General features: G+C 35.7%; 2 protein-coding genes across 6 annotated transcripts; both read left to right on the top strand.

Moving 5' to 3' along the window:
• The first annotated feature begins 1,105 nt into the window (after positions 1-1,105).
• On the top strand, positions 1,106-7,044 carry LOC134532822 (ciliogenesis and planar polarity effector 2-like). The gene is made up of 4 exons (XM_063369736.1): positions 1,106-1,341; positions 1,945-2,216; positions 5,060-5,196; positions 5,705-7,044. The coding sequence occupies exons 1-4, from the start codon at positions 1,236-1,238 to the stop codon at positions 5,910-5,912; spliced, it is 723 nt and encodes a 240-aa protein (XP_063225806.1). The 5' UTR covers positions 1,106-1,235; the 3' UTR covers positions 5,913-7,044.
• A 1,081-nt stretch (positions 7,045-8,125) lies between these two features.
• LOC134532821 (BTB/POZ domain-containing protein 2-like) lies at positions 8,126-25,366 on the top strand. Of its 5 annotated transcripts, none has more exons than XM_063369731.1 (3): positions 8,126-8,277; positions 17,589-17,689; positions 19,949-25,366. In XM_063369731.1, exons 1-3 carry the CDS (start codon positions 8,214-8,216, stop codon positions 21,236-21,238), a joined length of 1,455 nt encoding a protein of 484 aa, XP_063225801.1. In that variant the 5' UTR covers positions 8,126-8,213; the 3' UTR covers positions 21,239-25,366. The 5 variants fall into 5 exon arrangements, 4 of the variants coding, with proteins under 4 accessions (XP_063225801.1, XP_063225802.1, XP_063225803.1 ...); XR_010075188.1 differs by lacking the exon at positions 8,126-8,277 and adding an exon at positions 11,209-11,837 and having other exon boundaries at positions 17,589-17,817; positions 19,949-25,364; XM_063369732.1 differs by lacking the exon at positions 8,126-8,277 and adding an exon at positions 11,345-11,837.
• Positions 25,367-26,214: the final 848 nt, after the last annotated feature.

Genomic DNA, 26,214 nt, shown 5'->3' with positions numbered 1-26,214 from the left:
GGTTCTGGGGTGAAGTCTGGGTGTAGCCTCTTCCGTAGTGCACGTCTCGAGAGAAATAATTGGAGGGGTGATGTGATGGCGATAGGTATCGCGAAGGCCAGCAAGGCAGTGCCCTTCACCACAGTTGCATAAGGGCAGCATGGCCTTGGCTACCATTTAGTTGTTCTGGAGGGTCTTTCGCTTTACTGGAGTGAACGTCCCTGGTAGCCCTGACCGAAGCTATGCACGCAGTTTGGTTCGGGGATGGTTTGGGTGTCTCGGTACACCTAATACTTTAATCACTGTGGATTGTCTAGCCTTGGTAATGTTCCACAATTTAGTCTGTTTTGCTTAAGATTGTAGCATGCCGAACAGGGCGTTTTGATGTTAAGCGTTGGACTATTTATGCGAGCCCGCGGAGTAATCTTTTTGTTTTGAAATTTCTCTTGACCTAGCTTCTGGCCTACTGGAGCTTTCTTCGCGTGGCTCTGATTCAGTGTTGCGACGCCTGGTAGCTGGAGTTGTACTGCGCCTACTAACACCCAGCAGCTTCACCTTTTTGGAATCTCCATATTGCACACTAGAAGCGCAGCAAACCCTGTCGTGCGCAGAAGCACATAACTCTATAGGGTGGTATTGCCTACAACCATTTGACATTTGCGATCATACAACACATTAAGATTGTGGATGGTGTTTTGAATACCGATCATATGGCATTACTAAATGCGGCCAGCGATCATGTCCCAGCGGCTCGCCAAATGACTTTCAGCGTGACAACTGTATGAACTTATTACATGCGGAATTTTGACATCCTGACGCCCGTTAAAAGGTGTGTAAGTATGGCTTCACTATTGATTCGTGCCTAATGCAAGACACGACCATCAGAATTAATTAATAGTGCATTTTGTTCATCAGAAGTAAGATTTTGGAAAATTTTGTTAAAGTGTGCGCTACCTGTTAAAGTTAAATTTTTTGTATTTTATTATAGTACATTTGAAATTTGTTGTTTATTTCGTATTATTTTAGCCATTCGAATGTTTTTTTATGCTAATCTTTTTTATACTCCTTGAAATTTAATAAAAACCTTAGGGAAATTTTACCTTTGTGGTAATTAATTCTATGACACAAATAGTTTATTTCCAACGACCCGTTGTTTATTTCATACTCAGATGACAGATATAAGAATTCCATAACATTTGTTTATGTACTTCGTTGCGTTATAGTATCACTTTAAAAATAAAATAAAAATTGAAAATATGAATGTAGGAAGTATTGTTTCGTTGGACTGGCAGAAATCTGCAGAAGGGGAAACAGTTCTCCAATATTTTTATGATCCACAAACGGTGGGAAGGAAAATATTCGGTATGTCAACGTTTCAGTAGCGTTATTAGTTTAAATCAGTTAATGAAGTACACATTGAATAACTCAGCGCTTAAAAACATGGACCTGAATTGAACAATTACTCAATTGTTACATTTCCACCATTTCACATATGTAACTGTTAGCCAGAAGTAACCTTCACCTGTTTTTTAATTATTCGTTTTATGGCCAAGACATTAATTAATAACCAGGCACATCTTCAAGCAGTACAAATGTTTGGCCAATGCTTTACCCCGAACTTGAACCCAGAACACTGAAAGTTGGTGTGCATTCAAGAGCTACGTAGGTAAACCTGCAGAATTAAAGATAAAAAGGTCATCCAAGAGTGCCAGAAAGTATTCACTTTGGTTCTTTTGCATGTTAAAACCAACAGGAGTACGAGAGCACGAAAGAGCATACTCTGCCATTTGAGTGCTGGCCTTAAACTAAGCATTTAAACTTTGTTTGATAGTGAGACAATTACACCACTGTTATATTTCATCTCTTCTATCTTTCTATCTTTCTATCTATAATTGCTATCAGCCAGCCATGTGCATGTCTTATGTAGAACTGTAAACAATTTTTGTATTTACTGTTTTGTTGTAGGAATACTGGAGAGACCTAGCCTGCCCCACAGTATTGAAGAAGTGTCATACAAGGTGTTTGTTACCGGCAAGTCTGGTGTGAGCAGGTCAGCGACCATTGCTAGGTTGTGTGGCGCTGCTTTTAAGCATGTTGGCACATATACAGAAACTCTAGGCATCAGGAAGAGCAATGTTTATTGGCCGGTCAAGATATGGGATAAGATAATACTTTTCAAACTTCACATCTGGGATGCTGATGATAGCAGTATAAAAAAGTATAGTCATATTTTACCTGTAAGTGCAGTTCTTTATGCATTGTTTAAAAAAAGTATTTATTTGGAAAGAGTAAATTAATGTAGGTAGCTCAGTCTCATGACTCAATGGAAATATTTGAAATTTTTTTTATTATAATGCTTACATAGATAAAATGCTGTTTGTTGTTGGTTTTGTATTATTCTCATACTGTCTGTAAGGGAATAAAAATGTCAGAATTTCTATAGTTTTTCTAATATTTTTGTATACCATACAAATATTAAAAAAATAAAAGTAACAGCAATTGTTGACTTGTATCTATTTACACTTTTATTATTCTAAGACTAACCAGAAATATAATATATTAAGTCCTAAAGGGTATATTATAGCTTAGGCTGTATGGTATACTTTTTGTTACAAAATGTATTTTGATTACAATCTATAAAAATACAGAAACTATTAAACTAGTAATACCTACTTGACAATAAGTGCAGTGAACTTGCACAAGAGCCTGTGTAAATAGAACAGTGAAGGAAATCGTGAGGTGCCACATGCTGAAGTGAGCCTTTGTGCAGGGGTGTAGGGGCAGTACCCCCACCATCACACGTGCGGTCCAGCCCATAATAGCCTGTGGCACAGCAAACTACATGAATTACAAGTGAAACATTAACCATGTAAATAACTGGCATTTATTTTAATTTTAGAGTGTGGTCATAACATTTTTTCTCTACTATGTTGCTTGTTTATTAAATGATCATTTGATGATTGGAGGGTGGACATGCGGTGTGATTTAATGCTGTAACAGCCATTGCATGAAAGTTTTTTAATTAGAAAAAATGTACTGAAGTTATCCTCAATTAGGCCTCGGATACAAGCAGCACATTGTCTGCTGTTAGTTAAAAGTTAGGAAAGTACTGTACAACCCTGGTTAACCAGACTAAGGATGGGGAAGGGGTTGGTAAGTGGTTTTGGAGAAAATGTTTTTTCTCTTTAGCCTTAAACATCGAATACAATTTTTTTTTTTTAATTACAGTATGTAATTCTGAAATGTTTTGAAGGCCAGACAAATTCAAAACTCTCTTTGTAGGCTACACTCATGTTATTATTAAAGTTAAAATTAAAATTTTGGGATTAAAGTACATAAATGTATATTTAGTATAAATTTACTCATTCTGAAATCTGGGTAATTTTTGTTTGTTTCTTGCGTCCCTCCCAACATTTTTTAGCTGCAGTGTTCGGTCATATTTTAATTAGAAGGAAGTCAGCTGGCGTTGACTCTCAGCATTGTTCAACAATGGGGCGACCGAAAGTAACAACACATGTACTGTATTGGATTCGCGATTCTGGAGGCATTTCGACCAACCCCTGGTTTTGGTTAACTGAATTTAGGTTCGCCAGGTTTTATTGTATTCATTATTAACATTTTATAAAATTCCTTATTGCATCATGGTCACTCACTAAATTTTTTTTTTATTTGCTCCTATACGTCGTTATTGTGCACAATTTTCATAAATAAATTTTTTTTATATCTAGAATAAGTTAAAAACAAAAAATATATCTGATATCACAGATAAGGTCGAGCCATAATAAGTTTCATGTTCTGAAGTATTTACGCTTTATGGCCTTCATGGTCCATAACATGCTCAATGATCAATAAACAAAAGTTAATTTAGCCATGGATTTTGTAACATTGCAAAACCCCTGCCCTCCTAGCTAAATATTTTTCTTTTAAACTATTTTTATGCATGTAAATATTTCTTAAAAAGTCTTTCTGATGATATTTTACCGTTTTTATATATTTAAGAATTGATATTTCACTTGCTGAGTGTTTTATGAACGTACCTTGTATTTTAACAGACATTTTCAATCATTGCTATTTTTTATGTAACTATTCACAAATAAGTCGCTGTACTAGATTTTTGCCTGTTTTGGCCTACTTTTTCAGGTTTTTTCTAAATAAGTGTAACTTTGTAAAGTAATTTGTATTATGGTTGCTGTTCTTAAATTTTCATTAACGTGTTGCATAATAATTATAGACCACGGGACTGTGTCTGAGGTGATGTGTAGAAAGAGAGAGGCATAAGAGGCCTGTAAGTGCAAGTGAGAAAGAAACAGTGATTCCCCTCCAACAGAGATAAAAGCTGGGATTCACCACTGGTCATGGGAACTGTGTGATAACTGCTGTCTCACGGTGTGGGAGAGAGAAGGAGAATGTAAAGTCCCTGTTTCTATGTATGAAAATGGTTTTCTATGTGTGTTCTGTATTCTTATTGGCTTGTAATGTGTAGTGTGAATGAAGCGTGCATGTGATTGGTCGGTGAGGTCATGTGACTTCTCCTCCCTGCGTGGAGGAGACGGTGGCAGGATTTCACCAGTCGTCGGGCGATCGCTGCTAGGCGAGGCCGCGTTTCGGCGGCTCGCGGTTTTTCTTTAGGTGCGGCCCTGTTTGAGGTTGCACTGATTTCTGTTACTTACAGCTTACAGTAAGATTTTACTGAAGAACTTAATCAACGTTATTTTTTTAGTAATTTTCCTCGCCCGAGCTGCGAGCATTTCTCTACAGGCGCATGTACGAATGGAACGAGTGAACGAAACATTGAAAGTGTTTGGATTTGTCAGTGCAGCATTCTAATTTGAAAAAAATAAAAACTAAAACTAAAATTGGCGCAACATCTTTTTATTTTTGTATGTAACAAACCGTTACAAATTCATGTTGCCAGATGCCAGTTTTCATTCAGAAAACGTGTGATATGTTATATTAGTGTTTTTGAGCTTCTACATTTAATGTGTTATATTACTAAGTATAAATAATTATTTAAAAAATGAAACAGTATGTTAAGAAGTGATAATTATACTAGGTCATATGCCTACTATATTTGTTCTAGGCTTGCAGACAGAAGGCAGATGCAAACATGTATGTGTTTTCATTCATGGATAAGAACAGTTTTGCAGACTTGCCACAACTTATTGGCAAGATCACACAAGAAGGTGACAATCCCACTAATATTGCCATTGGAACTGGGTGAGTGTGTACACTTTCTTTTATGTTTAGAGTATTGCAGTTACACCTCCCAGTTTCACTGGTTTTATCCTCTAGAACTGAGGCATTGATTTTGTGAAATTTTATAATTTCTGACCGTTTTTGAACGTGTTTAAATAGTCCAGTTAAACCTTCCATGGCATTTATATTTTTGGGGAGATTCATTGAATGAAAACTTTTGTGGTACAATGGTGGCAGTTGTAACGAACAATGTTTGTGTTCGGGCATACTTTGATAATTTGGAGTAAATTATCTATATATTATCACTTCAATTATTTTTTTTTATTTCTAGGAGTTATGGAGATATTTAGTTAATAAGGGCAAATTTTATGAGAGCAAAAAAAAATATGTTATTGATAAAATTTGGTTCATGTTATGGAAACAGTATATAAGCTGCAGTGTTACCGTTTTCTTAACGTTTTGGGAGCAGTTGCAAATACACTATATTTGTAATTAATTGTACACTACTGCATGCATGTTTTTGTTTTAGGTATAACGTGACCGGCCGGATGGAAGTGTCGAGTGCAGACGTGGAAGAGTTTGAGATGAAGTGGCAAATGCCTGTACTGAAGATGGACAGCAGGTGGTCGGGGGAACGGAATGAAGTTCACGAAGTGGCACCCACTCTGAACATAATCTGCGAGCGACTTTGGATCAGAGACCAAGAGTATATTCTGAAGCAGGGCTTGGCGAGATGAATACAGTGAATGCTTGTGTAGAGCATCTTGTATAAACAGTGATGGGCAAGAAGCTTGTGTACATCTATTGTCATGATGGGTGTACTAGGTATCTTAAAGCAGCACAGCACTAAATATGATTGAAATAAGTAATTATGTTCTTAATGATCTGTGATAATTTACAGGGGACTGATGTATGTTTGTAGTTTTTTGTTATAATTTCTGTTTTAAATAATTTATTAAAAAAATTGTTAAATTGTTTTAAAACAACAGCTACCCAAACTTTATTACTTAGCAGAAATCTTAATTAATTGGAAGACTCCATCTTGTCACAAACAGGAGAAAACAGTTTATTACTTCATTTGGGTGCAGACTACAAATTTCTTAGCTATGCCAGACCACAATCTTTGACTTCAAAAAGTGTTCAAATGGTCTTGCTACGTATTCAATACCCAATTAAAGGGCTTTACTATTCAATTAAAAAGCCTTGCTATGCTATACACTAGTATTATCAGTTTTCTGCTACATGATAGAAACCAATTATAGAAGGGTAGGCTATTAAGGCTAAGATCCTGAGTTTCTCCCAAGCACGCAGAGAACGAATACAACACATGTAGTTCCAAAATCCTCAATAGAGAGTACTAGCTGTATGGATGAGATATGGAACGTTGAAGGGGGTGGTGGTGGTGGAGGAGTAGGAGGAAAAAAGGCACTTTTCTCAGAATTCCTTATCGCCCAGCGGGGTGTCATGTTCTTCGACGAGCCTAAAAAGGGGGGTTGGGGGAAGCCAGCTAACTGCCTGCCTCGGAGAGAAGTAAGAATTCCGCTCTGTCTTCTCTGTCAATTCTTCGACCGCTCGACCCTCAAAGCGCGTAAGAGAATAAATATTACTATTTTCGATACATTTCAGGACTCAGTATATGTACTTAATGAAGCACTGACTGACAAGGGGATAACATCATCGCCCGTGAGGCCCGCGAGACCCAAATGCCGCTACTTGGCAATGAACCCCGCGACCCTTTAGGAGTACCAGGTCGCTTTCTGCCACCCCTAACCTCCTGTATTGACCTATGTGTACTATGTTTTGACTTTTTTAAATGACTTTCTGACTAAGCTGCAAAGCTGTGTTTTATTGCAAATGGCCTGGAATAATCTATTTTAATTTCGTGTGTTGACTCTACTTTAAACTCGTGTGTTGTCCAGCCCTGCCTTTAAGTTTAAAATTTAAATTCAAAGGGGGGAAGGGGGTGGGGGTGAATATTAATTTAAGCTGAGCAGTTGGCCTTGGCTGCTCAGTTTGTCTTGATTGTTATTTTGTTAGTTAAAATGTGTTGATTTATTTATGTTTGCTTGTGGGCAATGGCTGGACTAGTTTACTGTATATTTCTAAGTGTGTTGTCTGTGTGGCGAGATTCCTGAGACCGTGGGCTGCTGACCCCCTCCCTTTAACGGGAGAAAGGGCTAGGCCGGCGTAGGGGACGAGTCCCCTCTGCCCACGGCTGGCTCGTGGTGTACCTATGACGGCTCAGCACCGCAGTTAGCATTTCTGCCAACTGCAGCACTGCGCCGCGAGGGATTGACTGCAGCTCGTCGTGGCCCCAGGCCCTGGGGAGCTGCGGTCTGGGATGTGCAGCCTCTGCTGCGTAGTGGGCGCCTCTGATGGTGAGGCCGGCCTCTAGCAGGCGAGTGGCCTCCTGAACAGTGGCGAAGGCCACTCTGTAGAGGCCGGTGTGGCGCCATGTTGCCCTGCTGCAGACGCGCCAGCACCTGGTCGGCGTGTGGCCGGCCGAGCGCAAGGCTGCGTCGACTTCTGCTGCAGGCACCCCGGCCCCTCTGCCACCCCTGAGGACGACAAAGTGCCAGGGCGCGCGGTGTTCTGACGGGCGCTGTCTGGGCTGCTCCTTCAAGGGCTGCCGCGCCGATTTCTCAGCAGCTGAGGCCGCCTTGGGGGCGGTCTGTGTCGCTGCAGAAGCCACCGGCGGCGGCAGCAGTGGAGAGAACTCCTGAGCCACGAGAAGAGCTGCTGTTGTGCTCTTCTCAGCTGTTAAATTAGCTGTTTGAGTGGCTGCTTGCAGGCGTTTCGCTGGGGCGATAGTCTGGCTCGCTGTGTGCCAGCGCAGCTGCGCTGCCAGGTTGGTTTGGCAGCTGCTGGTACGCAGCTCTGGGACAAGCTGAGCGGGCTCAGTCTGCGTCGAGGCAGTCTTCTTCTGGGGCGGTGTTCCGGTTTCTGCTAGTGCGTTGAATGGTGCGAGTCTCGCAGTGTCAATCTCAACCGACAGCACCATCTGGTATGTGTCCCACGAGACGTACCTGGCGGGACACATGCGGACCGCCGGCTCCACCACTTGCAGCGGGGGCTGCAGATGGTGTTGGCAAAGCTCTCTAGGTGAATCATCTCTTGTGAACACCACATGTAGACTGGCCCTGTTCCTGTCCTTGGGGCAGGGCCTGAAGTGGGCATTGCACAGCGATGCGGACTTCGCAAGCTGTCCGCCGGAATGCCACTCGTAGAGTGCAGCTCCACGGCGAAAATTGGGCCCTTGAAGTCTGAGGCGATTCCGCTCTCGTAGCGATCTTGAAAGTTTATTCTTCGAGGCATGGTAGACAGAGGGACAGTTCCGCTCGCTCCAACAGCTAGGGCAGGAATTGATACAATTCAGTTCCAAACCCGTAAGTAACCGTTTGCAACCCAATAGAATTATAATAAATATTAATTTTGTGCATACATATGTAAACAAATATAAAGAACACTTCACATATATGATAAACATATTGTAAGTTTTACCGCAGTGGGTTGGTGGCGAAACACTCAGATTTGGTCTCTTCTGCAAGTTACACGAGATCAAGTTTTTAGTTATTTAATATTTATTATAACATATTCAACTAGTTTGACATGCTTATACTAAATATGCTAATCCATGAGATATCACAAGAACTCTCATGCACAGCTGACTACTACAATCAGGGAGATTGGCTAGTAATGCAGTTTTCCTTCCCGTAAAAAAAAATGTTTTGTTATATACTGTACGATAAAGGTTTTGCACTTCTACAGGTTTTCTTGCTTTACACATTTTGTCACAGATATATGATTTAACATCTAATTACGTGACTTTCTGTTGTAAGAAGGTATTTTTTGATATATGATTAAAAGTTTTCTGTACGACGATATAAAAGATTACCTTTTTATACAATCAATTTATATTTGTAGCTGAATATATGTCCACAAAATATTGCAGCTTATTGCTCTAATTTTAGTTGTTTGAATGTATTATGCATGTATGTATACATGAGGATAGAGCTGAAGCATTTTTTGGTTTGCTTTTAGCCGACCTGCAGCTTGTGGCTTTCGATGACCCCTTCATTTTTATTTATCTGTATGATGTTTGAAATCTATGTCATTTGTTGCTCAATGACCCTGGCATTCGTCAAAATTTGTTCTTTTAAAAATACGTAGTTAAAATTTACAAAATATGCTATCGTCAAATATTGTAGAAGAACAATATAGGAAAGTCGCCAAAAAAAGGGCGACATGTTTTGCAGCGCATTCTATTGGCATGGCCTGGTCCTGCAGCGTAAGCACATTTCGGACAATGTTATATTAGCGATTTTTATTTCACGTCTTTTATAAGTTTTCTTCAGTAGTTGTAATTTATTATGGCTGGAAGAATTTTTTCAATGTTTGGTTACAACAATTACGATGTTGCTAAATGTTCGAAGTTTTTTTTTAGATTTCCGAAGGACGAAACACTGTAAGTAACCCACTCCACTACTTCATAACCATGATAACCTTTGTATGGTTTAAAAATTTTCACTTATTGTTAGGTATACCAAATATTGTTATACTGTAGGATTAGTTACTGAATAATGTTAATATTTCTCAAAGTGCAAATAGAGGGTGTTGAAATGCAAGCACAGTGACTTGGATGTTGTGCTCAGAAAGAATGGACCTGGTCATTTTAAATCCAGACGCATTTGCTCTGACCATTTCAAGAAAGAGGATTTGCGTAACCCTAATCTGCCATCACAAGGGTAAGACCAAATACATATATGTTAATTTAAAATCATTGAACATTTAGTTAGGTTTGCTACATTTACAGTATATACTGTAGTTTATCTGAATGGTTGGTTAGGTTAGGCTAGGTACAACACAAATCCTGTAAATAGGGTAACTTTGGAACAGGGAGACTCCTGACGAAATAAAAAAAAAAAGGAAAGGAAACTACGTTCCTTGCATTCTAAACACATCCCTGAGTTTACCCTTAAAAGTGCGTTTTTAAATTTCTAATAGTTTGGGATAAATCACACTTCATATCTTCTAGTTTAAAATACCTGTGCTTTCATGCAGCAGTCACCCATTTATAAAATCTTATATTATGGAGCTGCAAACTAAATAAATAAAAATATATGCTTTCATAAATGATCCTAATTGTTTTAGACTACAAAAAATAGCATCCCTCTGTGCTAATTCTGAAATTCAAAAATTTCTTAACTTTTTACTTCCTTGCATTCTTACCTTGGCTAAATCTACAAACTCCAAAGGTAATTTATGTGCCAATAAGAGGTGCTGCCAAGAAATGTAGCTACTTTTTAAACTACCTTGTGGTCTACAATAATTTATTTATACCATATTAGGTTTTACACTTGAGACATTCAGTTCAAACTCAGCCCTTATGACTAGGCTACTATAGGTACCTAACTCAAATCCTGTAGGTCAAACAGAGTTACAAGTGGAACATGAGAGTAAACAACGTGTTAAAAATGGTAAGAGGTAAGGGTTTGTCAAATTGTTTTAAGCAATTCCCTTCCCATTGTTTTAAGTATACAGAATCACTATGGACACTAAAACAAATGAGATAACCAAAAAGTTTAAAGAAAGATATTATTTTTACATATCTACATTATTGTGCTCTTAAATTTTTTTTGTTGCAATGTAAACCAATTTTAAAAGCATTTTTATGATATTTTATGTTTTTTTTTTAGGTAGATGCTTATTGAAAAAATTTTAAAAATGGTATTTTTTAGTTCCTCTCATTCTATTTAATGACTTAACTATACGTAACTGCTACATTTCAAGAGTTTATCGGTGTTTACTTATTTCAACAGTTGTGAATTTTTTTTTGCTACATTAAAAAAAGTAAAATAGTTGGTTAGGTTAGCTATATTTATTAAACTGTAAATTTTTTTGAAAAGTTTCTTACATTGTGTTAGCTACATTTAAGTTACTTTAACTTTTGTAAATGGTTAGGTAAAACTAGTGATAGTGAGAATTCTCACCTTTTTTTTTTTGGTACAAGTGTATCTTTTTTTTTGTATAATTATTTAAAAATTTTTTTTCCAGATGAACTCTTCCTTAGTAAATTACCTGTTTTTAATTTTTTTGCGGAATATTTACGAAGTTAACGATATAGAGTATATTTAATTGTTAAATGCTGTCTCATCTGTGTCCAGTTTGTCTGTTATGTTTGAAATACATTATTTTTCAGATCTTATAGTCAATAAATCTTTGTAGATTGTAAAAAAACGTGTTCTGGGTTATGAAACACTGTTTTAATACAAATACAAGGATGGTAAATTCATTTCACGATGACAACAAGTTTTCAAAAGACGAGAGAAAAAATGTGCCGAAATCGCCCATTATAATACACGGAAATTTGAATTTCGCGGGCGTTCTTCAGGCTGAGCCGCTAGGATCGCTGCAGTCATGTGTCGCCAGCGCTCGCCATGTTAAATGGCATGAGTTTCCTATATTGTTCTACAATATTTTTGCTTCTACAATATTTGATATTACCTCTATGTTGTTGACAGAAAAATATTTGCACCGGGTTGTGTTTGTTACCAACGACTATATATTATATTTGTTACCAAATGTTTGGAGTAATCACACGATATGTAAAACTCAAGACCTTGTGTAAAACTAAATCTTTTTCTTTCCCAAAATCAGCTCAGGTATGTTTGTGGAAGAATTAAACTCCAACCATTGTGAGATCGTTTCGTTTTTTCTACCTTAGCTATGCTGTATTATGTTCGCTAGTATAAAGTCATGTATGTTATGATTTTAGAAATTACCGCTATAGGCCTTGAATTTTACGGCTCGTTGATTTGAAGTACCGGTATGTAAATAGTTTACTATTTCGTAAAGGTAATTTCGATAGTGCCAGCGCTTACGGCCATATTATTAAATCAACAGTGTATATATCGTAACATGTAATATATTACTATGCACATTAAGAATGGGTAAATATGTAGTGTACGGATTAGCGCCAAAAAAAAAAAACGTACAAATATAAAATAACTTTCGTTATATGCTCTTTTACGTCCTCTTTTCATAACCGCCTGCGGAGATAAAAAATTCCAATTACTTTTGGAGATATCGCCGTTCTTATTTTGCAATACAAGCCCTGTGTAATAATTCAACAGACGCCATTTTATATTTTGCCGTGTGTGCGTAGGGTTACCAGACACTGATAACAAAAAAGGAGGACATTCACCTCGCAAAAGGAGGACATTTCACTAAAAAGGAGGACAATATATATTTTTTTAAAAAGCCATGAATTAATTACAATGGAGTACAATATTTTACAATGTTTTGGCATTTAATACAGTTTCAGTATAAAGAATCAAACAAACTACGCATATACAGCATATTAACCCTTTCCTGCCTAGAAATGTAAAAAAATTGAATTTTGTAATTTTTATTTCATTTTTATATTTAAGTAGGCATAAAAGGAGGCCATAATTTTTTTCAAATTTTTTTATTTATATTTAATATTTTTTTTAATGATGGGACTTTTAAGTCCTGACAGGCATTTATCATATGTCCAGCTCAACAAACAAAAAAAAGGGCGCTCCAGACTGGTGCAGTGCTGCCGTTTTAGTGCTGCAACCTCTTGGCTGTCAATCGAACTTCTTCGACAACTGGCAGAGCGGAGCTGTACAGGGACCCAGAGGTCCCGACAGGCAGCATGTGGTTTCAAACATGCACACACTATTTCTATGGGGCTTCAAACATTGTGGGACTCACAAGTACCACCAGGCAGGAAAGGGTTAAAAACACTTGCTTCTGCATGTGCTGCTACCTGTCAAGCTGTCATAGAACTACTTACTAGTGGGGTGACTCTGCGGACAGCGCATTAGCGCGCACCGCGCGATTTACTCAGAGTGTAACTGCAGGAATTATCTCACTTTATAAAAAAGCCGGACATTTTGGAGCATTAAGGAAAATCCGGCCGGACGCAAAAAAATACATAAAAAGGAGGACATGTCCTCCTTATGCCGGACGTCTGGTAACCCTATGTGTGCGTGAATGCCTAAATAACAGAAATTTTCCATTAGGTAAGGTTAGTTACATTATAAATACTTCAAAATAAACGGAAATTAAAAATAATATCAATTAATTTTACTTGTATAGTTTTAAGTATTTATAATGTAACTGACCTGACCTAACAAAACGGGACAAAGGTAGATTAGGTCAGGTCAGCTACAGTATAAATACTTTGAAACTGAACGGACATTAAAAATAATAAAAATTAATTTTAATGGTTGTTTAGTTTTAAAGTATTTATAATGTTGTTGACCTGACCTAACAAACCGGGAAAAAGGATGAACAGTAGGAACTCACGTAATTTTCTTTTTACCTGATGTAGTTGTTCAACTACGTCGCGAAAAAAAAAAAAATCATACTTTTAAACAAGCAACAATGGTGAACGTGGGAAGCCTACGATTCACTCATCCTTCTGGACATACCCGAATACTCACGTTGGCAAGCCTTCTTTTCTTAAAATTAGCAAGAAGTAATTAAAAATACTTTAAAACATTGTGGATGGTTGGTTATATTAGGTAAGTATAGCTACATTAAAAAAACTGTAAAATCATTTTATGGTTGCTTAGCAAATAACTTTTGGTAAATATGTAGTGTACGGATTATCGTAAAAAAAAATGTTAAAAATCTGAAATAACTTTCATTATAATTATGCTCTTTTACGTCCTCTTTTCAAAACAGCCTGCGGAGATAAGAAATTCCAATTACTTAATTTAAAAATTCGATATCTCCTAAAGTATTTGGAATTTCTTATCTCCGCCGGGTTTAATGAAAAGAGGAAGTTAAAGAGCATAGAATAAAAGTATTTTCGGAATTTTTAAATTTTTTTAAACAAATACCGCCCAACTATGAAAATTAAAAAAATTCGATATCTCCTAAAGTATTTGTAATTATTTATCTCCGCAGAGTTTAATGGAAAGAGGAAGTTAAAGAGCATATAATAAAAGTATTTTCGGATTTTCAACATTTTTTTTGCAATTGGGGAAAGCATATGATTCACAAATCCTTTCTTACACTACAGAAAACACAGGTTCTGGGACCTTACCTGGTCATTGTGAAGGCAAATTGTTTGAAAGCACATTGGGGACACTTGCAAGGGGTAGTTTAAGTATATAAGGTAGGCCATTCCTGCACACTATTCATTTATTGGCTACACCGCAAGGTGGTTAAATTATATAAGGTAGGCCATTCCCGCATTGGCTATGTAACGTGGAAGTCTGGGAGTAGGCTGAGATTTTCCGTGGTCAATGCAGCTGTTCTCAGGAACAAAATTAACTTATCATGAAGAAACTAACCAAACAAACTGCATAATTTTTTTGAGCTGTTCTTTAGGTATATAACCTCAAATGGTTTGTTTTTAATACTTTATTCACTATAATACAGCAGCAAAAAAAATAATACGCCACTGGCAGGATATTTGGTATAATTATCATCATAAGATATATCTTTCCTAATGAAAGAATGTAAGCTTACGTAATGTGCGTTAAGGTTTAAATATGAAATAAACATTTACAAATCGTTAGTGGATATATTACTTTGCTAAGAATCATCTTGAATTTTTTAAGGTTCCACATGCACAAAATGGTAATTGCTTTAGGAAAAACTATCTCGAATAATGCTATTTATACTATGCATATTTTCCTGAGGAATTTTGCTGTTAGGAATTCATCTATTTGTTTATAAGTCTGTATATTTGTGTTACTATAATAAATTGTGTACCATGTTATCAATTTATTTTAAATTTGATATGGAAGAGTTATAAAATTTATATATTTGAAATTTTTACATTCAATCAAAATTACCAAAAACCATATTTTAAACTAGTCCATAAAAAAAAATCTGCAATAATTTTCCAAATTATTTAGTGCTTCCGAAACATTATGGTGATAAATTTTAAGTGATAAACAACATGTATATCAAGGATTTTTAAACCCTTTTCAAACGGTGTGTGTACCCTTCTAGTTGTCAGGTTGTAATAAATTTGAATTTAAACATTTTTTAATGCATTCGCAATAAAAACAAATATTCCTGAACATTGGTTTGCAACACTTTGTTTTGGACATAAATTATGTAATTATTGATAACACAAACAATATGAACTTTCAGCATCATAATATCATATAAAACCATGTGGCAGTGTCCAAAACGGTGTGACGTAAAAGCTTATCTAATAAATAAATATACTGATATTAAATTAATGAAGATGCTCCAGACTTATGTTTTTAATAAAGGTGCTGTTTACTTTTACTGATAATTTGTGTGTACACATCTGTAGTTTTTTTTTGTTTGGTTGATTTTAACACTTAATTGACAGGGAAGTTGTAATCTTTAGTTGAGTTCACTGTATGTACAGTAGAACCTCGCATATCCGACCATGACGGGACCAGGCCATGGTCGGAACGGCCAAAAGGTCGGATATCGGGAGGAGCAAAAAAAACGACTTTCTCAGATAGAAAAACAGCTATATCGTACTGTAATACAACTTTATTGTAAAGTATGTACTTATAAAAATGTTGCTGTATATATTTCAAACATTTACTGTTTTTAAATTAAATGAGATCAATAAAATCTAAGCATACCTTATTTAAAGAATTCAGTAATGGACTTGAGTCTATATCTTCATCCACGGCTTTGTTCTGCACAACAGCGATAATTTTGTCGTCATTTAGTTCTTCATTGGTGTCTTCCGAAACATCAGCTTCAACAAACCACTCTTCTACATCATTCATCTGGAGATCATGCTGAAACACTTGTAAATTTTGTAATACTTCTGTGTTGTCTGTCTCAACTTGTGCTTCTGTCTCAGGTTCTTCTTGTTTCAATGATGGCCAAATCTTTTTCCAAGCCTTCTGAAGGGTAGTTTGATTAATTTCGTCCCAGGCTGCAGCAACGGTGTAGATTGCGTCTTTTATGTTGAAACTTTTCATCGCCTCAAAAAGGTTACCTCCTTCTTCTGTTTTGTCCAGCAGAGAGCCGACATATTTTCTTCTGTATCTTCTCTTTAACAACTCGATGACGCCCTGATCCATAGGTTGTATTAAAGGTATAACATGGGGCGGTAAAAATAAAGCCTTGATGTTTCCTTTATTTAATTCACATTCAGAGGGGTGACTAGGAGCGTTATCTAACAGCAAAACAGCACGAGCAGGTAAGTTTTTAGACTTTAAATGGTTTTTTTACTGCGGGGACAAATTCGCCAAAAAACCACTCCTTAAATAAATCGCCATCCATCCAAGCAGATGATTGATTCCGATAGAAAACTGGAAGTGTTGCCATGTTTAGATTTTTGAATGCTCTTGGTTTCTTAGATTTTCCTATGACGAACAGCGGCATTTTGTGGCTTCCCGTGGCATTGCTACAAGTTGCAATTGTGAGCCTGTCTTTAGCCAGCTTTGTTCCTAACACAGGTTCATTTTTAGCAGCTAGAGTGGTTTTTGGAAGCATTTTGTAATTTAGGCCTGTTTCATCTACATTGTACACTTGTTCGGGTACAAGTTTCTGTTCTGTGACCATCTTCTCAAATGTTGCTACAAATTCTGTAGCAGCATTATCATCAGCTGAGAGTTTTTCCCCCGCAATAATAAGATGTCGTATGCCATGACGCAACTTCCATTTATGTAGCCACCCTTCGCTAGCGCTAAATTTTTCTAGATCACCTCCCAGCTTTTCATGCAATTTTATGGCTTTTTCCTTTACGATGGGGCCTGACAATGGTATTCCCTTGCGCCTTTCCTGACAAAACCAAACCCATAATGCTTCATCGACAAGTTCAAGTTTTAGTTTTTTCAACATTTTTCTACTTTTTAAGGCATATTCTGTCTCAACTGTTGTTGAGTACGTTTCCAGATCTTTACGTTTTTTTTCCCAATCTTTTATCGTAGTCACCCCTACACCCAACTCAGAAGCTAATTTAATAACAGACTCTCCATGGTCCAATCGTTGTAAAATCTCAAGTTTTTGTTGCAGAGAAACACAAACACGTTTACATTTTTGAGTTGCCATTGTCACACACGTAAAGCACTACGTATTGCACACTTTAAATTCTGTAGTCGTGAATAAATAATGGGGAAAAACACAAACAGTATTGACGTTAACAAACACAGAACTGTACAAGATTATAGTCAGAGCACATTACACATCAAGATTCACAGCTGAACTGACAGTTTTTGATACGAAAACAAAGCATATCGTAGATGAGTCACTCCTTCAAGCCTAACAGGCTCACCAACCGGAAGCGCGTGTGAATCACCGACAGTCGGACACTAGGTCGGATATCGGGAGGAGTCGGTTGTGGGAAGGTCGGATATGCGAGGTTCTACTGTATTTGTATGTAGTATTTATGTAATATTAACTGTGATTGTATTTGCAATATCTTACAGGCATGATGAACTCTGAAGAGTCTAAGGATGATGATAAAAATAATATTGATAGAATTGATGGAGAACCACAGATAAAAAAAAACAGACCCAGTCCAAATGAGGTACAAATAATTTTGTGGTAATGCTTATGTAAATACGTATGTATTATAGCATGTTGGTATTTTGCAGGGACCGGAAAGTTACTTTTAAAAAGTAACTCAGTTACAGTTACAAATACTCCATTGGAAAGGTAATCCTGTTACAACTACAAGTTACACTACTGAAAATAAACCAGTTACAGTTACAGTTCTGAGAAAAGTAACTGTAAGTTACTTAAACAGTTACTTTGTGAAAAACTAAAAATGTGATTATGTAATATTGTTATAATTAAAAGCTAATAAAACATGTTGTGTTTAGTAAAGATATATGTTTATTTAAACTGAAAATTTTTAAATTAGGTCTTAAATTACATTGAGTAATTAGTTCACACTACAAAATAATGAAATGTTCGTTCGTTCGGATCATCTTATTGTTCGCAGCACCACACAACAAGCACTTTACAATAAAGTTATTTTGATCACTCGACCGAACTTCAAAATAATTAGAATACAAAGGCCACGGCAACAAAAGTTCTGGACTGCTTTCTCGGCTTGTCGCTTCATTAGATTTTATCATTGCTTTCGCGCGTGTACACAGGTAGGTTAATTAATTAAACAGAACAGCAGTAAAGCCGCATGTCGCAAATATTAAATAAATGACAATCAAAATACGAGCGCAGGCTTGCCAACAGCAGTTTTACAAGTACAAGAAATACCATCGCAAATAATATGCTTGTCGGGATTTTTGTCTGGGATTGAAAAAATCAACAAATCGTTGTTCGTTCAATAAGAAATACATTAAAAAAATATAACGCAAGAAGTAATGACAATTATCGTTACTTTAAAGCAGAAAAATGTAATTCAGTTACAGTTACTGAAAACTTAATATATTGCGTTACCACGATCGTTACCATAAAAAGTAACTGTTACAAATAACGTCGTTACTAGTAGCGCGTTACTTCCAGTCCCTGGTTTTTTGTGATTATATAAGTACATAATATGAATGAAACCAGCTGTTTCATGTTTTGTATCTGAATCAGCTTGTGTTTTATTTCATGCTATGTAACATTACAATTAATGAAACAATATAAATGTTCTTAATACACTACTGCTATTACTGCTGCCCAAAAATTGGTAATACAAGGTTTTGCCGTAGACCTCTCTTTCATGTCAAATTCAGTGCTCACCAAAACTCAAGTTGCCATGTAAAGCCTCTTTACATTTGACCAACTCATGACCAAGCATGGTGGTGCTACAGTAAAATGTTTTAGAGCATATAGACCATGGCTGACTCCTTCCCAGTTTCTGTGACTTGCATAGAGTTTGTCCGTTTCCAATGACCTAATTGTCTGTAACACGTAAAACCATAGTAAATTACCACCTCATTGCCTCTACATGGTTATATGACTGTAATGTAACTGTATTAATGTTGTGGGTGTAAAATAAATTAAAAGATGCTAGTTTTTTAAATTATGTAGTGAATCTGGGGCTGATTCCTAAAATTTGTTTAATGTATACTTACTTAGACTTAAATATACATATTGTATGTTTTTAAAATAATTTATATATTTTTTTCCTTTATAGTAAAAAAAAATGTAATGTGTGAATCTAAACAATTTAAAAGCTACCATTTTGAGTGATTTTCTGTTTTAATTTTTTTTGGGCAATTCTTGGCCCAAATATCTTCATAGTTAAATATAGGATGAATGATGTATTATTATTTATTCTTATTTTAATGAATTTTGCAACAGGGAAGACTAATTCAAAATGTTGTTTGAATATATACCATTGCTCGTTATATTGTATGTCATAAAGAAACCTCTATAACAGGTAAGAAATATGACTATGCGAACACACAGAAAACAAGCCAAAATCAGCCAAAGTCGTTTTTTTTTCTGGCTAATTCCTTCCACGGAATTCCGTGTGCAGTCTATGAATTTAAATTTTTATGTCTGCTGATTTTGGCTTCTTTCTGTGTCTTTGCATATTCATATTTTTTGTCAGTTCTTGAGTTAATCTATGACATTGTGGAACAGCTTATGTCCAAAAAATTTTTTTAATTATTGTTGATGTTATTAGATTTGTTCTTCCTGGTTGTATTCCTCAAGATAAAGGGAAGTAATGTTATAAATATGTAGTTATTAAATTTTAGTTTTCTGCCCTGCAGAAATGTGAGAAAATACAAATTACTATGTCAAAAGTTGTTTAAACTGGTGCTGCAATTTTTAATTACTATTCAGAAGTATTTTATTCTTCAGATTATGTTTGTGCTTTTTGTTTCAGACTTACAGTAAGTGTTCAGAAGGCACCATAATCTTTCGCATATTGAATTTTTCCAAGGAGTTAGCTTGTGATAATTCTACTATTTACTCACATGTTGAGTATATAAACAACATTCCATGGAAAATTTGTGTCAAATGTACGCCTGGCAGAAAACTTGGTGTGTTTCTTTATCTCGAAGATAGTGAGTTAAGTAGCAATGTAGAAGTGTATACAGAGTATAAGTTCAGCCTCGTAAACCAGGTGAATGGTTTGAAAACCATTTCAAAACCTCCTCGGTTCGATATTGTAAAAGTAGGCAAAGCTTATGGAGATTCTTCATTTGTCTCAATGGACGAAATAATGCACTCTTATAACAATTTTATTGTGGATGATCAAATAATCCTTGAAGCCTATGTAACTTGTGGAAGTCTGATCTCAAATAGGATTAAAAATGATTTCTTTAAAAACATTTCTCAACGAGAGAAGGAACTGAGTCAGTATATGAGTATCCGTGTCAATTACATCATTAGAAATGGTGTTGGGAGTGATTGTGAACTCATCTTCATCAAAAATGGAGAGGAAATTGCAAAGAAAGCTTCGAAATCAATCCTTGCTAGAGTCAGCCCAGTGTTCGAGAAAATGTTTTTTGGAAGTCCGCAGATCAGCAATCGATTCAACATCACAAATGTGGAAGAGGATATTTTTGACGTGTTGCTACTGCACGCTTATGGTGGTAAGTGGGACTTCAAGTCTATGGACAGAGCCGTTGCTCTGTACTTGGCAGCGTGCGCCTACGAAATGGAAGACTTGCAGCACGTCTGTATGGAATACGCGTGGCCGCGTGTGCTGAGTGACGTGTGGATGTTTCTGGACATGTCTGGAGTGCCTGAGCTCGAGAATATGAAGAATGCAGCGGTAAGGGTGTTTGCTAGATGTGCTTCGGAGGGTTTCATCAGCGAGCAGTTCACGAACATCTCCTACGAGTCTCTGGTGAGTGTTGTTAGTCAGGTGCATATGAACGTGAGGTCAGAACTAGACATTTTTGACGGAGTCATGCGCTGGTCCACGGCTCAGTGCACAAAGAGGGAACTTGAAATAACTCAAGAAAATTTGCGTAGTGTTGCAGGAGAATCCATAAACATGGTTCGATTTCTGTCCATGACTCAGGGGGAGTTTGAATCATCTCCGATGCTCAGTTCTATTTTGTCTGCTGAGGAAAAAGTGTTGATCCTAACACGTATCATTTACAAAAAGAAAACAAGTTCAATGTTTCGCCTGTGTTGTCTTACAAAGCCACGTTTAAAGCTGTAATTTTTCCTTCTTCCCTCTAAAGGACATTTAGAAAATTATGATTCTTAACTATTTAATACTATTTTTTTACTGTATAAAAAAGTAAAATTCCTGTAAAATTTAGTTTTTTTGAGATGTGGCCCTATTATTCTCGGTGTGTGATGTGATCTTTGTCATTGATGTATGCCATTTTTTTTTTTGTAATTTTTGAGAAATTTATTTTAATTTCAGTGACTACAAATAATGATGGCTGGCATTGTGCATAAATATTTAAAAATGCAAGATAAAATTGCAACAAAACACACTTAACTGATAATGAAACACTAAACTACACTGTTTAGTTTTCGGAGGAAGGGCTGGGAAATTTGATACACCAGTGAGCCACCATCGCTAATGGGCAACTATCTGTATATTCCATTACTTACTGTACAGTCATGGGCGTAAATCTTGAATTGGGGGAGGGGTGTCTCTGGAATTAAAAACTCAACTTTGGGGCCAGCTTGTGCTTGCAAAGTTGCAACTGTAAAATGGGAATGAAAAACATTATTCCATGGGCATCCTACAGATATTAGCTTCTGTGTACAGGTATTTTTTAAATTTAAAACTTTAAATTTACTGTACAGTAAGTTTGCATGACCATATTTTCTGTGTATCTGTTTGAGACTATTTTCTTCTGAGAAGATAGTAGAAGTCATAATATTCCAGTGGCTCCAGTATTGTATAATAATGCCTTGAGCTAAGTTACTTTTATAAACACTGATTTTACTTAATTTTATTTTGAAACTCATATTTTGTCATGATTGTATTGTATTTAGACCTAGTTTGTCCATATGCTAGTGATAATTGTATGACATATTTTTTATAAATTTGATTTGATGAAAAGATTTTTTTTCTCAATATTTTTTGGATTTAAGTTTTTAGAAAGATGGGTCTAAAATAAATTTTTCAATAAGTTAATTTTTAGTCCCTTGACTTATATTTGTAGACAAAAGTTCAATTTTTTTGTTGGCACATGATTCATGTTTATATTCACTGACAGTTAAACTATATTGTCAGTATTTCCCCCCCCCCTCCCTTTTTTCCCAAAAAAATAAACCTCGGTAGCCACAGTTCTGTACAGTAAAGTCTGGAATACAATGTAACTATGTACCAATCATCACACTTTTTAAAATCAGATCTTGGGGGCTTGTTTAGTTTCCTGAGTAAACCATATATTGGCAATATTTTATACTGCAGTAGAAATTATTTTTGTTGTTAACTAAAACATTTACATGGATAATGTGTAAATTACAATACATATTGTAAGGTCAGTGTTGATAGAAATGGTAATATGTTAATATGAATATGTACAGTGAAGAATAGGTCATTTGTGAAAGTATTATTAAATTGAGTTTTGGTGTAATTGTAGTGTAATGTTTCTTATTTGGTACATGTATTTATGCTTCCAGGTATTATTGGTAGAAATTTATTTCATGGTATGTGAATACATTTGCCAGTTAATGCAGTTCATTTTACAATAGTAGCCAAAAAAAAGTTTCCTTTTTTTGTTCTTATGCAATTGAAATGAAAGAAGGCAAATTTAGATAGAGGCAGCTGCATCTGAAATATCTGTAGTCTTTGACAAAAAGCAGCAGTTTCAAGATATATTAAGTTTTGTTTGTGATTATAAAACAATTGTCATAAATAAACACCAATCATATGAAATAAAAGTTAACTAAAATGAAGAGTTACAAAAGATTATCAGATATCGTCAGTCTGCAGTATTGTTCTGATTTTGTGTGACCAGTGTCAATTGCCTATCAATTTTGAAAAAGTTTATGACTTTTTATAATGTCTATCTTTAGAAAGACTGCATCTTTATATGGTAAGTTCATTATGTTCTGTTTAAAATAGTGCAATAGAATAGGCCTATAGTTAATTTTTGTTAAAATGCTTTTTCTTAGAGCTTTAAATTTTTTCCAAAAATTTCTTAATTTTTTAACACGCTTTTATTAGTTTTACGTGTAGCTAACTATGTAATCAAATCTGGGAAGTAAATTTTAACCTACTTCTAATTGTCGTATTGATTTGAAACTTTACAAGTATATATAATCCTGATAATACAATACAATAATTTCATGACTGGGCAATAATCATGCGTTTTGTGTATCCATAAGGCCGGGGTATGGTGGCAAATTTGCCCAGGGGTAGGCTGCCATGCTTTCCACCCTCCCTCCCTCCCTCCCTCCCTCCCAGGAGGTTAACCCCCAAAATTTCAAAATTAAATTCCTTTTCGATTTGTATTGTTTCAGATCCAAGAGGCGTGTAAAATGTGCCCGGGGGTTTGACTGTCCCCCTCCCCTCCCTGTGAGATGGTCACTTGCCCTCAATTTTTTGAAATTCAGGAAAATTGAAGTCCGTTGATTCTGAAGTGCTCTCGAGGTCGTCAGGCACCATCAGACCCCTCGGATGAATCTGGGGGGGGATAATCAGTTTCCTCCGAAAATATTGGGACTCGAAAAAATTGATTTTTGTAGTGCATTTTCAAGGAGTATTATGAAGTGGGACGTCTGTGGGTTAACCCTCCCCCCATCCTTTCCATGGGGATGGGTCCTGGCCCCTTTCAACCAACAAAAGGTTCTTTCTCTCAAAAATATTAACTGCGTCACTCTTTTGGAGAACATATCACAAAATTTATATAATATTAACTTCAGTATTATCATAGAGTAATATTGTTTTTCATAGAAGAATGATTAGTCTATGACTATCAGCATGCTCTTTGTAATTTACAGTTATATCTATGCTTCTGATGAGACAAATTGATCCTGTGATGCATTTCCAGGAATTTATAAAACATTTTATTAAATAAGAACTAAAACGCTGCATAACGTATTTTTTTTTATATAATAAGCTTAAAATAAGAACAAGTAAAAAACAAAACAATTAATTGTAATGAAAAAAAATTGTGAGGTCTTCCCTTTTTTCTTTTTCATAGTGACTCTGTCCTAAAGAATAGCCATTTGTGGTAGAAAATTTAAGATACATATGAAGCATGAGTTGTTCTCTTCTTTAATTTTCTTTATGAATATCCCAATATCCTAATGAATTGACATTAATGTTAAAAATTTTTAAGACAACTGATATCAAGCACACCAAGTTTTTTTTTCATTACAATTGTTTTGTTTATTACTTGATTTTTATTTTAAGCTTATTAAAAAAATTACATTTTACAGAGTTATAGTTCATTCTTTCGCTTTTTAACAAATTACTTAAATTAAAGGATTATTTTTATACTTTTTAGTACATACAACATAAGTGTCATTTTTTAGTTTTTTAAATATAATTTTATTTTGGTTATAAAGGAGTACAAATTCTTGCAACCTAACAATGGAACAACCAAAAAAGGAATTAATTATTTATTATTGATACAAACAAAACACTAAACTGTATTTAAAATTTAAGCGTGATATAATTTTTTTTAACTGCATGGAACATGTTTTAATATATTTACAGTACTGCTACAAAATTATTATTCTGTTCTATCTACATATTTTACACTTAAATGATACATATTCTACACCCTCACAGGAGGTGGTGTAAAAGTTGTGGTTGGAAGGCAATTACAAATATGAAGATACATGTTAAGACCATCTGAAAGATATTGTTTAGCAACAGTTAGTGAATAGCCTCATTTACCAAGTTATTATATTTCATTTTCTATTATTATTGTCAGTATTTTGATATCAGAGTTAAAATGGGAGCTATTTGACTTTTTTTTAATACTACATATTTAACAAATGAATATGGAGGGAAACTGCAAAAGATGCATGAGTGAACAGGTGTACAATACTCACACATGCACCCACCCATGCACACATGGGCGTAAATCTGGGATTAGGGGGCATGGGTCTGGGTTCCTCATGAAATTACAAAACCTCAGTGTAAAGGTCCACTTGTGCTATCTGCACAATCATAATAGTGAAATGGGGATGTAACTCTGTCCCACTTAGAAATCCTAAAGGTGATTATCACCACTGCATGCACACACAAAACACACCGCACACCACACTACACACAACACACGCACAAAGTAGTATACATATATCTCAATTTGTAAGATTGTAACTGAAGAGAACTTTTAAACAACAAAACAGCCATTGGAAATAATAAATTTGTGTTAAATATAATGTCAACACAATTTTTAAAATTTGCATAATGGTTTATATCTTATAATTTTATTAATAAATTTAATATTTTAGTAATAAGTTGAGTGTATTTAGTTATAAAAATATTAAAAAAGAAAATGGTATTTTTGTTTGTAATTTTGACACTAGATAATTACAGGAAAGGGGTGTCAAATAATTCCTACCATATTCTGAAATGCTAAACAGTGGGGAGGTTAAGTTATTTGTCCATTTTGGTGGTGGTTGCAAAATAAATTAGTTTGATTAGGTTACCTACATTAAATAAATGTATTTTATACTACCTATTAAGTATATAACTTTAAGGTCATGTGGAGTAAGAGCACAACTTCCTTTCAGAAGTGACTCAAAATAGTGTAGAGAGCTACCACCTGTCAGATTACTTGAGAAACACGTGATGCTTCAAGCTTTTAATAGAGGAGTGTGCTGGGGTCACTGATAAGAGGAAGGTAAGGTTTCAACTGCCACTTAATAATTTTTGCAGGCTTTCACGGCAATTGTCTGAAGTAGCTTGGCTTCTGGGTTGTAGCCGTGTCCTTGGCGATAAATTCACCGACGTTTCAGTGGACATTGTGGTCATCGTCGGGGAGCAGTTACCTCAGTAGGTCACTACTCCCTGATGATGGTGACTGCAATGTTGACCGAAACGTCGGTGAATTTATCGCCAAGGACACAGTCGTCATCATCAGGGAGCAGTTACCTCAGTAGGTAGAGTGATGATTTTGATGAGTTCATGGAAAATATGCTTGCTGAAAGGAGCCATCTGGTATCTTCAAATCAGTTGATGAACTGGTCGTTGGAGATTGGGATATTGTC

Source organism: Bacillus rossius, chromosome 6, assembly GCF_032445375.1.
Source record: "Bacillus rossius redtenbacheri isolate Brsri chromosome 6, Brsri_v3, whole genome shotgun sequence".
NCBI lineage: Eukaryota > Metazoa > Arthropoda > Insecta > Phasmatodea > Bacillidae > Bacillus > Bacillus rossius.
This window is presented reverse-complemented; position numbering and strand designations above follow the sequence as displayed.